The sequence below is a fragment of the Jaculus jaculus genome, chromosome X (assembly GCF_020740685.1).
Source record: "Jaculus jaculus isolate mJacJac1 chromosome X, mJacJac1.mat.Y.cur, whole genome shotgun sequence".
NCBI lineage: Eukaryota > Metazoa > Chordata > Mammalia > Rodentia > Dipodidae > Jaculus > Jaculus jaculus.
In genome coordinates, this window is record NC_059125.1 from 68,808,168 (window position 1) to 68,824,224 (window position 16,057).

The 16,057-nt window shown below is 46.4% G+C and overlaps 1 protein-coding gene across 1 annotated transcript; it reads left to right on the plus strand.

The window, feature by feature from the left end:
* The first annotated feature begins 6,649 nt into the window (after positions 1 to 6,649).
* On the plus strand, positions 6,650 to 15,821 carry Fgf16 (fibroblast growth factor 16). Its single transcript, XM_004666980.2, has 3 exons — positions 6,650 to 6,923; positions 13,909 to 14,012; positions 15,440 to 15,821. The coding sequence occupies exons 1-3, from the start codon at positions 6,650 to 6,652 to the stop codon at positions 15,683 to 15,685; spliced, it is 624 nt and encodes a 207-aa protein (XP_004667037.1). The 3' UTR covers positions 15,686 to 15,821.
* Positions 15,822 to 16,057: the final 236 nt, after the last annotated feature.

Genomic DNA, 16,057 nt, shown 5'->3' on the forward strand with positions numbered 1-16,057 from the left:
CTGCTTTAACCTGGGATTTATCCTTGTTCAAAAGATGATTGGGCCATGTTATAATACTTTCTTTTTTATATAAATAAAGACACTTTTTAATATGTTATTTATTTATTTACTTATTTGAGAGAGAGGAAGACACACACACACACACACACACACACACACACACAGAAAGAGAAAGAGAAAGAGAGAATGTGCAGACCAGAGCCTCCAGCCACTGCAAACTCCAGACATATGTGCCACCTTATGCATATGGCTTATGTAGGTACTGTGGAATTGTACCTGGGTCCTTAGGCCTCACAGGCAAGGGCCTTAACAACTAAGCCATCCCTCCAGCCCCTACTTTCTCTTTTGAATAAGGCTCCAGCATCCTTCAGATAGAGTTTTCATCAACAGCAATCTCTGGAGCCAAACTCCAATTCTGAATTTCAGCTGCACCATATACCAGCCTTATGACACTGAGAAAGTGACTTTTTTTACTTCTCTAGCCCTCAGTTTCAACATCTGTTTAAAATCAAGATAATAATGCCATCTACCTCATGGTGTTATGACGTGATTTAAATGCAAGGCACTTAGAAAAGTGCCTGGCACTTAGGATGCTCAGTAAATGAATTATACAAATGAGCAACTTCCTGTTTTCCCCAGGCCTCCACTCCCTTACTTGCCCACCCAGAGATGACAGTGTGGTAACTCCAAAGCCTAGAGAGAATAAGAGTGGCCTAATATCTCACAGAAAGATGACTGAAGTTTGAGTTGATTGCTTTGGGGTGACTCAGCCAGTGGCCAATCTTATGTACTTCATCCCTTCCTTAAGTACAAAAAGTATAATTTAAAAAAAAAACTATAAAAAGAAACATGACTGAGGCCTGGCAAAATGTAAATATTCAGAACCCCTTGTGCATCTGGCTAACGTGGGACCTGGGGAACCGAGCCTCGAACCAGGGTCCTTAGGCTTCACAGGCAAGCGCTTAACCGCTAAGCCATCTCTCCAGCCCGATGATATATGTTTAAATGTATTTATTTATTTACTTATTGAGATCACAGATGCATGCAACACTTTGCATCCAGCTTTACATGGGTTCTGGGAAATTGAACTTGGACTGGCAGGCATTATAAGCAAATGCCTTTACCAACTGAACAATTTACACAACCCCTGCTGGGCACAATTTTAAACCCGTCCTATATATTATTTCATTTAAACTTCACAGCAACCCTTGTCATCTGCATCATACAGAAGAGGAAACCAAATTTCCAACACCTAGAATGGCTTAGAGCTGAGATTATGAAGCTAGACATTGACACTAGCAATAGAATGTCCAAATTCTAGTCTCTGTTGTTGCCCATAGAAAGCAAGAGTGAGTTAGGCAGGAACAAATGACCAAAATGGCAATACAAGCTCTTTTTTGGAAGTAAACTGAGGTAGTTTGGTATTTTGTTAAGCCCTAAGTTAAAATCAAGATTCAGAGCAATCTGGGTTGTGTAGCATGTACCAGCCCATGAGTTCAAGCCCCAGTACCCCATAAAAGAAAAAATGTATAGCTTTAAAAACTATCACTGCTACTAGTTATTGAATGACTGTGGGCCTGTTTCCTTATTTGTAAAATGGGAACAAATCTATATCTTAAAATTACGATAAGGCACACAGGAGATAATAATATATGTGAATCACCCAGGGTGTGCTTAACTACTGATGTCCTGGGCCATTCCCTGCCTCACTCTTGTAGTATTTGCCTAGCAAGACAGCTTCTCCCATCCCTTATCAGGGAAACTCAGTTACAAAGGACAAAAAATTTGTAAATTTTCTGGAAAATGAGGAGCTGGGCAGACATGCTTTTCCACTTCTTGGGGAAAGACTATGGGTAGGGAAAGTGCACATCAGCATTTCAGCATCCCATTGCTCTTCAGCCAGGAACCGAGCCTGGCAGGTTGTTTCCATCTTTGCCTTCCAGCCTCACTCATAGTGGAAGTCAGAACCTCTGTCGGGGAGGAGTTAGGCAATAGTTCATTACTTGTCTAGCATGTACAAGGCCCTGAGTTTCATTCCCAGCACTTCGAATTTTTTTAAAAAATGGCTTACTTTTATTTTACTGTTTATTTTTACTTATTTAAGACAGAGGCTAGCTCTGTAGCCCATGCTGGCTTTGAACTCATGACCCTCTTGTCTCAGCCTCCAGAATACTGAGTTTACAAGTTGTGTGCCACCATACCAGCCACCCTTTTTCTTGAATTGTTTTCTACATCCTTTTCCCATTAATTGCTTTGTTTTCCACATCATCCTTGTGAACTGTTCGGAAAGGAGAAAGGAGTGTAAGGTATTGAGTGCCCTCCATGTGCTGGACAATGGCAAGCAATTTCATTAATTCTCACAATATCCTTGGGAATGGGGTGTAATTGTCACTTTATAAAAGAGGCCCTGAACCCAGTGAGGGCTTGTGTTCTTCTGTACCACCCTTCATCTCCGCACTATGGATTGAACCCAAGGCCTTATGCATGGTAGGCCACTACTCTCCCAAGCTTCATCCCCAGACTTGTCTTAATTTTTTTTTTATATATATATATTTTTTTACTTGAGAGAGAGAAAGAGGGGCAGATAGAGATAGGGAATGGGCATGCCAGGGTTTCTAGTACTGCAAATGAACCCCAGATGCAAGTGCCACTTTGTGCATATGACTTACATGGATAGGTACTGGGGAATCAAATCTGGGTTTGTCAGCCTTGCAGGCAAGCACCTTAACCACTAAGCCATCTCTGCAGTCTTTGTCTTCAATTTTGAGTCAGGGTCTCATTATGTTTCCCAGGCTACGTTGAACTTGCTCTGTAGCCCAGAGAATTTGAGATTGTTCTGCCTCAGCCTCCTGAGCAGATTGAATTACAACTTTGTTCCACTAGGCCTAGCAGGTTCTAATCTATTTGTTTGTTTGTTTGTTTGTTTGTTTTCAAGGTAGTGTCTCATTCTAGCCCAGGCTGACCTGGAACTCATTCTGTAGTCCCAGGCTGGCCTTGAACTGACAGTGATCCTCCTACTATTGCATCCTCAGAGCTGGGAGTACACACAGCCGGGCATGGTGGCACACGCCTTTAATCTCAGCACTGGGAGGTAGAGGTAGGAGGATCACTGTGAGTTCGAGGCCACCCTGAGACTACATAGTGAATTCCAGGCCAGCCTGAGCTAGAGTGAGACCCTACCACGAAAAATTTAAAAAAAAAAAAGGTACACACCACCATGCCTGGCTTCTTCTCTCTCTCTCTCTCTTTTTTAATTTTACTTCTTCTCTTTTTTAATATGCATTTTTCTTCTTGTCCCATTCATCCAGCCCAATCTTAGCCCAAGGTTGTATCCCAGTGAAGCTTTCCCATAAAGTGACATACTCTGAAATCTCTCTAGGCTCTGGTACTCATTTCTGCATAATCCCCAAACCCATGAGTTGAGATCAATCTGTCCCTGTGAATCTGAGTGTGCTACTTGTTACTTTCTGTGCTACTCACCTGACCTCCCCTCAGTTTTCTCACCTCTAAAATGGAGATAATGTTACTCCACAAGGTTGTAAAAATTACTAAGTTTTATGAAAGTGCTGTCATTTGGAACGGTTCACAGAATTATTGTTTAAAACTGAATCATCACCTTAATCTCAAAAGAGCCCTAGGAGGGCAATAGAATACTTGAATCTCTGAACTTTAATCAAACAGGATTGTAAATATGTCAACTGTGGTTGGTGACCTCAGGGATGCAGAGGGTTGAAGAATACAAAAATTTCCCAGAGTGTACAGTTTATTTCATTATAGAGGTAACTAAATCCTTTGTATCATGTGCTTCTCAAAGGTGCTTCATCTATGTTATTTCATTTGATGCTCACTAAAATTCCCAAGAATTAGATTTTTAACAATAAAAATTGCACTTTCTTTGTTACTATTTCCTCCTTCTGGGAAGTGACCCTCCTGATTGCACAGAATTCTTCCCACCTTTGCTTCAAGGTCTATCCATCACAAAGGCCTCCTTAGCCCAGTACTGGGCCCTGACTCCCAGGTCAGTCTTCTGCTTTATGATTCCACATTGTACACCTTATACTGTCCAGTAGTCTAGTCATTTACATACTACTCTTAATTTAAGGCCTTCCTTCTCCATTATCTCACTGAATTTACCAATCCTTAGAAAGAAAGAAGGAATGGTTTCTTTGTTCTTTTGTCAGTCCCTTTTATAAAGCTTTTTTGACAGCGCTGAGGATTGAACCCAGGGCCTTGTGCATGCCAGGCAAGCATTTGTAAAGCTTGATTTTACTGCTGTTGGTTTTGATTTTATTTTATTCGTGTTGTTTCGTTGTGGTTTTGTTTTGTAGCCCAGGCTGGCCTTGAACTCATGATTGTACTGCAATGCATCAAGTTTATAAAGCTTATTAGGGAAATGTTCATATCATATACATATTTTCACATATAATTTCACGTAGAATTTATAAGCATCCATGTTCCCATCATCCAGCTTCAACAATTAGCAGCATGTGGATGAGATGACATCTATACTCCCACTCCTTCTGCCTTCTTAGTTTGGAAAATTTATTTTATTTGGCCTCTTTTTGAGACCAAGTCTCACTTTGTATCCAGGACTTGTCTGGAACTCACTGTGTAGCCCAGACTGGCCTTGAACTTGTAGCGAACTTCCTGCCTCAGCCTCCCAAGTGTTGGGATAAAAGTTGTAAGCCACCATGCCTGGAACTTTGGATAATTTTTTTGTTGAGAAGGTTTCCACTATGTGTCTCAGGCTGACCTCAAACTCTCAATCCCTATGCCTCCCAAGTACTTAGATTGCAGATGGGTGAAGAAACCATTTTGGCTTGTTTTGGATATTTTTTAAGTATATTCAAGACAACCTATTATGTCACCTATACATACTCCAATACGTACACCACCTTTTGCATTTCTGTGTCTAGTACAATTGGAAGATGACTTATATCTATGTTCCCTACTACTGGGAACATAACAAATTTCTGTGTATCTACATGTTCCAGATATGCTTGGTCCTGGAGGTTCCCTCTGAGCTAAAGAGGCACAAAGGGACCAAGTCACGAGGTTGTTGCAAACCAAGAATTGCTATGGTTCTACGGTGTGAACACAGGGTGTATAGGGAGAGGGCTGCAAAAGCAAGGGCTCAATTCGAACTTGCCGCGAGACGGGGTCTCCAGCAGGAGGCGCTGCAGAGGAGCTAAAGGAGGCGGGGGAGAGGGGGCGGGGAGGTTCAGCGGCTGCGGGAACCTGGGAAGACCTCCAGCGCCTGCAGCGTGTGAAAACTGCAACAGCGCTATTTAATAGGCGAGAGGAGGCCGAGCGCCAGGGTCTCAGAGGGACCATGGGGTTCAGGTGCAGGGCAGAGGTGCGGTGACTCGAGGCAGGCTAGGCACCTGCTCCTCGGGTCCTCTTCGCCTCTGTCAGTTGTCCTGGCTGCCACCAGTTCCCACCCGAACTGCCACTCTTCCTGATAGAACATATCGGAATGGGGCACAGGACAGAGCGAGGAAACACCTGTTTCCAACGAGAAAAGAGGTGGGGTAAAACCTCACCAGGCTTCCAATGGCCTCTGATCAAGCTTGCTCTCGAGAGCCTTGTAAAAGCGCGCCCAGAAAGGCAGTGGAGATCATTTTTCAACAAGGTTGCTTTCTATTTCTTACTCCCCACTCCTATCCTTCAGTAACAACGACCATTTAAAAAGGTCCCCTTTCTTGGAATAGAGGGTGTCCCTGCTTCTCCTAGTCCCTTAGTGGCCCCCACCATCTAATCAACAGGGACTCCACCACCCCCAATTCTAAATTTTGCAACTGCATTCGCTTCCGAAATTTCCCCTTCTTCAGCCCACTGTGGACGTACGGGTGGGGAGTGGGACTAGTGTCCTAGCAGCCTGGGCAGAAGCGCAGAAACCTCGCCCCCCTGCCCTAGTCTCCTGGCATTTTCCATAGGGGAGCAACTGGACGTTACATGGGAGATGGAGATAGTCCCAGTGCGGCAGGCCAGCCGGCAGACCCCCACGGAACAGGCCCGAGTGGCCGTGGGCGCCAACGGCCTCCACGCACTAGACTCCGTTATTTCATCAGCAGTTTTAGAAAACCTGCCAAAAGCAGTTATGCCTCACTGCAATGTGTAGCTTTTTCCTGCCATTTTTTTTTTCATAATAAAAGAGGGAGTGAAGCTCGCTCACTCCCCCTCCACCTCCCTCTCCCAAAAAGAGCCAAATGGATACGAGAAGGGAAAAAAAAGAACCCACACACCAATCTCTGAGGGGATGCCAGTGAGGTGTGGCTTGTATTTAAATATCCAATATGTCAATGGAAGGGGAGTGGGTATGTATATAAAGTGCCGTTTGCATTTGATAGCTCGACGAAGCCAGCTATGAGAGGCCAGGAGAGATGGATGCGGAGGGGAAGCCGCACTTTGACTGAGCGCAAGGTCAGGAGCGGGCTGCCCCACGCTCCCCGCCGCTAAGAAGTTGCTCGGACGCGAACAGACGTCTCCCGGGGCTGGGCAGAGCACGGAGCGAAGCCGCCGGCGAGCTAGCGAGGCGAGCGACCCCCGGACCGCCCGTGCCCGGCGCGGGGAGAGGCTGTTCGCGCCCCGCGGCCCCGGCTCGGCCCGAGCGCGCCCCGCACGGCCCGCGCCGCCCGCCGGCCGCACCATGGCGGAGGTGGGGGGGGTCTTCGCCTCCTTGGACTGGGATCTGCACGGTTTCTCCTCGTCTCTGGGGAACGTGCCCTTAGCCGACTCCCCGGGTTTCCTGAATGAGCGCCTGGGCCAGATCGAGGGGAAGCTGCAGCGCGGCTCGCCCACAGACTTCGCCCACCTGAAGGGGATCCTGCGGCGCCGCCAGCTCTACTGCCGCACCGGCTTCCACCTGGAGATCTTCCCCAACGGCACGGTGCACGGCACCCGCCACGACCACAGCCGCTTCGGTGAGGACGCGGCCGGGGGCCGTGGGAGGCGGGTGGACGGCGCTGGGGAGCCCACGACTCTCGGCTACCGCGTGGGGCCCGCCGACCATCCCCGGGGCCGGGTGCCGTCCAGGCCCGTCGATTGGGGACGCGGTGGCGCGGAGCGGAGCCGCGCGGCGTCTGGGCCCCCCCACACCCGGCGATGCTCGCTCTCGGGAGGGGGCGGAGGCGCCTTGCGGAGTGGCCTCTTTCCCTGCTCCACCCTCCCTCCCCCGAGAGCGACGGGCGCAGTTGGGAAGCAGGTGGAGCTGGGAGAGGAGCGGGTGTCCTCTCTTAGGGAGCCGGGGACGGTGGCCCAACGTCGAGGGTAGCAGGCCTATTGCCCCCTCTGATCGCCTAGAGCGGGAGCCTGCACGCGCACGGACGGGGTGGGCAGGGGGCCCGCACCAGAGTCACTTTTATCTGGCAGGGACCCGGCATCAGTGACACACATCCGCCTCGGTGTTGTCCTGCCTCAATCCCCACAGCATGGCATGAGCCAACTCTCCAGGAATCTAGGGTAAACCTCGAGGGCTCCATCATGTAATGTCACAAGTCTTGGGACAGCTTTTGCCTACAGCTGCCTCCTTGCCCCTGTGAGGAGCATGTCCAGAACCCACTTCGAACCCTAGAAACAGGTGTTCCCTGGGCCATAGATAGGAAACGTCTAACTTCCATCCAGGATTGCCACTCCCTGCCTGCCACTATTCAGTGAACACAGCTGCCTGCCTCACATACAGAACTAATTATACAACTAATATATAAGCCCTGATCTGGGACGGAGATCTTTAGGTTGCTCAACAAATGGGTTCCGTTTCCAGTAATTTACCATTTTTATTTTCATCTTCCTATTCTTTGTTAAGCCATCATGCAGGTGCTGTGACAGCTACCTTGTGTCCTCCTCTCTCCAGCCCTCAATATCTTCTGCTTCCTCCCAAGCTCCCTAGACTCCAACAAGGGCACCTTCCACTCCTAAACCAGCACCAGGCTCTACCTACTCTCAAGCATGGCACGCACGGTCTTGCCCACCCTCCCCCACCCTCAAACTTCCCCACCTTCCTATTCTGCATGCTTTCCTGGGGCTGCATCTGGAGTGCATAGTAAAAACGGGGGACCACGGTCCAGATTAAGGCCCAGGCTAACAAACAACTTAGGACCAGGGCTTGTCTTCCTTGCTGGGAGCAGGCAGGAACCCTAATGAGATCTATGTCATCTTGGAAAAATGCACTCAGACAGAGCTGGAGTACAGTAGGTTGGGAGGGGTAATGGAGGGGTGCAGGTGTCTGTATAAACTTGCAGCAGGTCCTCAAAAGGGTGATGAGGTGGGGTAGGAGGAGAGGGAGTGTTAACTTGGCTCCTTTCCCTTCCATCACTTGTGATTTTGCAGTCCCCTTTTGTTTCTCTTCATAAGGAATGGGACTCCCACCCTAGCTTCAGAGACTCCCCAAAATAGCTTAAAGGTATTGGGATAGTTAACATATAAAGGAAACATGTATGTGTGTATGATGCATGCATGTATGTATGTGGGAGAAGTATGAAATGATGAAGAGATGTGGGGTGGGGACAATGAAAGTGGAGAAACTATGTGCACAGCTCCCAGCTGCTCCAAGTATTTGTCTGACTCTGCCTGAGCTGAGCCCAATAATCTACAAGGTCAACATAAATCAGTAATAGGCTCTTGGGATAAGTGGTCTTTAATTACCTCCCTAAAGACACATCTTGATTTCTTTTCATCTCCCAGGTCTGCTAAGGGTGTTAAGTTTAAGGAGAAACCAAAGGAAATAAAGCTGGCCTGGGAAGGGATGTTTGCGCGGCTGCTTAACTGGCTGCTTCAGTTTTCGTTTGGCCTTTTAGAAAAAAACAAACTGCCTGAGACCACCTCTGCATCACCTTTTCCCTTTCCTCTTTCCCTCCTTCCTTAGCTTCCTGGCAGCTCCATGGATTTCCTGTAAAGGCAATGATAACTGGTCAAAACTATCTCTTTGTAACCTCCCCTGCCAACTTCCAAACACGCGCTTGCTCTTTCTCAGTTTAACTTTTGGCACAGAAATAGGTGGTGTTTGAGTTTGCTCACACTCTCCTCCTTCCACATTTGAGTTAATCAGCCAGGGTATTCAATAAATCGAAACTTTAACATTCCATAAGTGCTTTAGCAGTCAACATTCCAGCAGGGTAAAGTAGGCCAGACTTAAGATATAAAATATTATAGATTTCTGCTTGGGGGGAGGAGGGAGTCTCCAAAGGCCATGTAAAGTAAATAGCTATTTGTTGTAATTGGAGAGCAGGGCCCCCAAGGATTACCCTGGAATCCATGTGTTCAGGCTGAGCCCAAGAGCAGCCCCGACTCCAAATAATAACCTGTTGGCACTGCACATGTTCCCTGCTCTCCATCTGCAACCAGTAGCCAGGGGTATTTCAGTCCCCGCCTGGCTGGTGGCAGTTACATGAGGTTCACCGGGATCCTGACATTCCTGAGGGGCACCTGTGGACTGGCAGAGCAGGGCTTGGGAGCCAGACTGGAGGAGAGGCCTCCTGCCAGGTGGGAGAGAGCAGACTGCCGCAGCTGCTTTGGGTTTTGAGCGATCTGGTTCTTATTTGGCAAGGTGCCAGGGCAGCACGGTCTTGGCCCTGAAGGTCTGACAGGATGGCTGAGGGAGCTCAGGCGAGTCATGGAACCAGATTAAATGACACATTAGGCAGTCATCTAGCTAGGTTCTGAAGTAGTGGGGCCCAGGACAGATCAGTTTTGATTGAGGCCCTGAGGAGAGAGGTGTAAGAAGAGAAGAGTCTGGAAATTGTCAGGAAAAGGCCTGAGTGTGAGGTGGGCAGGTCAAGATGAGGAAGAGTAGACAGAGGTCCTGGGCCTTCAAAGGGGTAAGAGATAACTGAGGAAAGACAAACTTTGTCTTCTTCATACTTTTCCTCAACTCTCTGCTGTTAACACCCCTGTCCAGCTGTAGCTGGGAAAATATGAAAATGGCTTGCTTTCTCTCTCCCCATCATGCTGGCTGGGATTCAGAAAAAGGTTTAGAAATATCTGTTCCATCATCATGTGCCATGGGTTCCCACAGTCTGAATCCAGCTAATAGGAAAGTTGGCAAAGGGAAATGATGCCCAAAGACAGCTGGGCAGGGATGATTCCAGCTGTTGGAGACCCCTCTTACTGGATGCAACCCAAGTGACTTCCTGTATGATCTGTCCTTTGGCATCAGGGTTAACAGAGAGTTGGAGAAAAACTGTGGTGACTCAAATGGCCACACCTCTTGGGTTTCATGATTTGTTCTCACACCGGGTCTTGGATGGTGAGATCACAAACTGCTCTCTGCTACTTAATGAGCACAGGGTAGTGCGAGAGAGACATAAGATACTTAGAGAGTGAGCGAGCTATGACTGGAAGCTTGGAAGTAACCTGTGAACAGAACAAAGGGCTGAAGCACCAGGGGCTGTTGTCCCTCCGAGGTTAGCGCCCAGAACTGAATCATGGCCTGCCTTCTGATTTCTTTACCATGCTATCCACTCTACTCTGAGCATGCTCCTGCCTTCCCATAGCAAGCTCTAAATACAGCATTCCCACCCCCAATGCAGCCTTAGATCTTAATAACATCTTAATAGCTTTTACCCTTTTTCTATTTTTACATTGGCTTTTAAATTATGTTTTAAGTCAAAGGATCAAGGTGCACACCTGTAACCTCAGCACTTGGGAGGTGGGGGCAGAAGGAGGATTTCAAGACCATCCTTGACTACCTAACAAATTAAAAGTGTTTTGAAACAAGGCCTCCTACTTGAGATCCTCTTGTCACAGCTTCCCAATTGTGTGTGCCACCACAGCTGGTCATTATTTTTAGTATTATTATTAGTAGTATGTCTTGTATTTTGTTAAGACAGGGTCTTACTCTAGCCCAGGCTGACCTGGAACTTATTCTGTAGCCCCAAACTGGATTCAGACTCACGACCTCTCTTGAGTGCTGGGATTAAAGGTGTGTACTACAGTGCCCAGCTTGGTTTCTCATTTTATAGAGAGGGTTGAACTATGTAGCCTAGACTAGTCAGAACTTCCTGCCTTAGCTAGGATTACAGACATAAATCAACCCATCCAGCCAATTTTTGATTTTAATTTGACCCATTTTAGCTTATATTTTCTAAAATCCTGTTAATCACCTATCATACAGAGCTAACTTTGTTCAATGAAATCCCTTAAGACATTGTTATATATGCTTCACTGGACCACATCTCTCCATTGTAGAAACAGGCAGACTTACAAATAACTAAAATAGCATCATTGAGACACTGGGTTCAGCACCCACACTAACACCAAAAAAACATACTCAGGGCTGGAGGGATGGTTTAGCCATTAAGGTGCTTGCCTGCAGTCAAAGGACACAGGTTCAGTTCCCCAAGACCCACATAAGCCAGATGCACAAGGTGGCGCATGTGTCTGGAGTTTGTTTGCAGTGGCTGGAGGCCCTGGAGTGCCCATTCTTTCTATTTTCTCTCTCTGACACACTCACTCTCTCAAATAAATAAGTTTAAAAAAATACACGGGTACAGAGATACAAAGAGTGAAATAGATAACTGAGAAGACAAACTTTGGTAATAGAGTATGCTTAACTCAATGGTGTGCACATGAGGCTCACCCTCTCTCAACAAAACCTCAACCCCAAACACAAACATCTTGTAAAACTGGTTTTGGGGACCAGAGTCCAGTACTTTATATTGGTTATAACCACACTTACATTGTTGGAGCCAGCCCATTTTTCTAACCTCTTGAAAGTTCTTTGGATATTGAGTGTCTCATCTCTCTTAACTGCCTGTCTTCTAGAACTAATAAAAGCAGCTCTACTATGTCCTCTTATGACTCATTTATTAAAATGTTAAGCAGGGAAGAAACTTCTGCAGTGTAATTGAAGATTTGGGTCAATTAAGACCATGTTTGATTAGTACCTATCAATGCTGGCTAGCCCCTTCCCTCCTAACATTTCCCGAGGCTGCTATTTCATCCTGCAAAGGTAATCAAAGAATAGAATGCAGCGGATTTCAATGAGATGCAGAAACCAAACCCTAATTAAGTGTCCTATTGACTGGTGGCAGAAGAACCTCACATCCTTCAAACAGATCCAGGTGAACCACAGAAACATACCTCCAAAACCATCAGGCCCACCAAGGTCTAGAGCTCCACAGGAGGTTGCTCACTAGACTTTTCAAACTGATTGCAAAATTCAACACTTGTAAACCTTGACCTTAGCTCTTGAGAGAGAGAAGCAAGAAGGATCACAAATTAAAGGTTAGCCTGGCCTACATAGTGAGTTTGACACTAGACTTGGCTACATAGCCAGATCCTGTCTCAAGTTCTTTTAGCTGATGAAATCAGCTCTGCCTCCTATGTAGACTATTCAGAATACTATCACCCTCAATAATTATACATTTGGAATGAAAGATTGCTAGACATGAACTGATTTTATCATTTTAGATGCCTCAGACATTTACATACAGTTTTTGGTCTGTTGAAAAAAACATGATTAGAGGCACAAATATCCAAGAAGAATGTACTTGACTGTTTTTGTATCTACATAGTAGATGTAGTACTTGGCTCTGTGGCACAACGGAGTGCACTGGACTTCTCAACATAATAGATGCAGTGTCTTAGGACAAAATTATAGTGTTCAACACTGCCAGGATTTCATTTTCAGGGTCCCTTTACCCTCTTCATAGTTGACTTTTTTTTTCCCCTCTCATGGAGTAAATGAAAACATTTAAAATCTTCACCTCTAACCTTGTCAGCTAAAAGGGCATTTCTGAATTTCTTCCCTTTCCCCTTCAAGTTGCAACATCTCAAATCAGTATGAAGTCCAGTTCTACCTGCCAACTCTTTGCTGTGGATAAACTTTAAATTCTCCAGAGAGAAGGGGGTAATGACAGGCTTGTCAGTTTGGGGCTGTACTAGCTGAGAACACTTTTTAGGAGAAAGCTCTCATGAGGCCAACTTTTACCTCCTGCCATAAACAGGGTGAACAAACTTACTGCGTGGTCTGTGTGGCATTTGTTAGAGTCAGCTACAGGCAGTTGACAGCCTCATGTGGCTTTTAAGGACATGGTAGCTGAGAGGGTGCAAAACAAGTTCAGCTTGAGCAAGGTGACTTTGGGAAAGAAACAGAAACCTGGCCTCATTCTTGCACTGAGAAAGTTTTCTTTCTTTGCTTAAAATGGTTGGTATTTGACTACATGAACATCTTATAATTATGGAATGTTTGTAACAAAGCCTTCTCATGGTCTTTCCTCACAACATGCCTAAGAAGGCTGGGGGTGTAGCTCAGCAATAGAGCTCTTGCCTAGCATGCTCAAGGCCCTGGGTTCCATTCCTAGCACCCCCAAATCAACAAGTAAATCATATGCCTAAGAATGTTAAGTAGAGCAGAGATCATTTTCCCTCTTTACACAAGGAAAAACTGAGGCATGGAGAGACTAACACCTTCTCAGAGGCTTGATTCTTGATTCTTGATGCAAAAGATGGATTCACACACCTCAGGAACACTCAGGAGGCTATGATTGTTGTGAGTTTGAGACCCATGTGGGACAGCAGACTGAGTTCCAGCTCAACCTGGGTTAGAGTGATACCCTACCTTAAAAAAAAATTTTTTTTAAAGGCTGGGGCTGGAGGGATGGCTTAGCAGTTAAGGTGCTTGCCTACAAAGACAAAGGAACTAGGCTCAACTCCCCAGGATCCATGTAATCCAGATGCACAAGGTGGTGCATGCTTCTGGAGTTTATTTGCAGTGGCTAGGAGCCCTGACATGCCCATTCCATTCCTTTCTTTCTCTCTCAAGCAAATAAATAAATAATATTTAAAAAAAAAAGTTCACCAGCTATTCTCCATAGGCACCAAGGACTGCCCTCCAGTTGGGCGTAAATGACAAGTAGCTATGTCACCTGAAAGCTCAGTAACAGGAAGGTATTCTCCTTTTTGCCCTAGGAATTCTGGAATTTATCAGCCTGGCTGTGGGGCTGATCAGCATCCGGGGTGTGGACTCTGGCCTGTACCTAGGAATGAATGAGCGAGGAGAACTGTATGGATCGGTACGTTTTAGGTTTTCTATTTATCAGAGGCTATTACCACTAATGTTCGGACAGTGTAAGGCAAAGGATAAAAATGTTTATCTAGCACTTGAGTCTTTTTGTGGACTGTAAAGGATTAGCATCTTCTTGTTCCTTCCTGGCTACTTGGGGGACCTTGCCTTGCTCTGTAATGTCTACAGTCATTCAGCCCTTCATCCAAACATAAACTTTTCTGTGATATGGTTGCTTTCACCTTTGCCATTAGAGAGCCAGCTGGTCTGATAACAGGAAGCTGGGCTAGTTCATCAGTATATGCTCAGGGTTTGAGGCATTAACACTTCCAAGGAGCAAGCCTCAATTGTAATGGGTGTAAGGAGAAGTAGCTGACTAGCAGACGTGTGCACAGGCGTACACATACACACACACACACACACACACACACGCACGCACGCACGCACGCACGCACGCACACACACTGCAGTGGAAAGCAGAAGAGCCAGTCTTCAAATCAAGGATTCTGACATTAACATAGCAGTCCCTGATTTCCAGATTTGCTTCAACTGAGTCCCAAAGGGAAAATGACACTAACAAATGAAGAATGATGGTTTCAGGGGCTGGTGACAGTGCTAAGCCCCTAGGTATGACTGGGCTGGCTGCAATATATTTTCTCTGTTCTGGAACCTAGCCCAGCACTAGGGCACGGTGAGTGACTTTGCTGACCTTAACCCTTTCTGGGGATCCCAAATCCTGGCTCGGACTTTTAAGTCACATAGCATGCTTTCTGGCTGCCTATACCCCATGGAATCAGAACACATTTTTCCCTGACACCTAAGAGATAGGCCTGTCCCCAGCACTCAGTATCGGCCACCCCAGCAAGTAGTATGGTGGACCAATCAAGTGTGAGAAGGGCCAGAGGCAAGAGACCCAGAAGCTGCCAGCTTGAAGTAGGCAGATTGGAGGAGCTTTTCAAGGAGATCTTTCCCAAGCTTTCCATCTGACAGGCCCCTTGTTGGGAGAGATCACAGCTCACCTCCCAGGCAGCTTTATATAGATCCACAGCCTTTGCCTGTCAGGTGATGTGGGTGACTGTAATCTCAATGGATTTGAACATTATTAGCCCTAAATAAGGAGCAAGCTAAGTGAGTGCCAGTGGGGCCCTGGAAGTCCATGATGGAAATGCTTAGGCTCAGAGAACCAGCTGAGGCCATCTCCTCCAATCTCCTCCCTTTAAGAAAGAACATTTTTATTTGGCTCATGAAACAGGATGAAGGATGATCAGGAGTGGTTTATGCTACTTGGAAGAAAGATACTTCAGTACTATGGGGAGACAGGACTGAAATTTTTCTAATTTCCATGTGCTATTGCTATTTCAGGGGTTCTCCACCAGCAAGCTGGGATGGGAGAAATAATCATATAATGGGCTCTGCTTTATTTTCTCATCCTCACAGAAGAAACTCACACGTGAATGTGTTTTCCGGGAACAGTTTGAAGAAAACTGGTACAACACCTATGCCTCCACCTTGTACAAACACTCGGACTCGGAGAGACAGTATTATGTGGCCCTGAATAAAGACGGCTCACCCCGGGAGGGATACAGGACTAAACGACACCAGAAATTCACTCACTTTTTGCCCAGGCCAGTAGATCCTTCTAAGTTGCCCTCCATGTCCAGAGACCTCTTCCGCTATAGGTAATGGACCTCTGGTGTGACCTCTGTGACCCATGTATTCCGTGGCCACGGCTGGCCCTGCAAGCACTATATGCATAGCTTTTCGATCCTTCCTTTCTATCAATTTAGATAACTGAAAAGCACTTACTGTTCAACTTGACCCAGCTGTTCCCTTGTTCAAAGTGTATATCAAAGTTGGGTTATTTTGGGGAGGGATGCGGGCGGTGGGGAGGGCCTGAGGGAATCTTGTACATACTTTTTTCTTTATAAATGTTCTTTCTCCTGAGGTGGCATGACAGAGAATGAGGGGCCATGATGCTAAGGGCCAAGATGTCTTGCCTCACAATCTACCCAAATACCTTAAGGAGTGGTATAAATGAAAGACCAGGGAATCTGC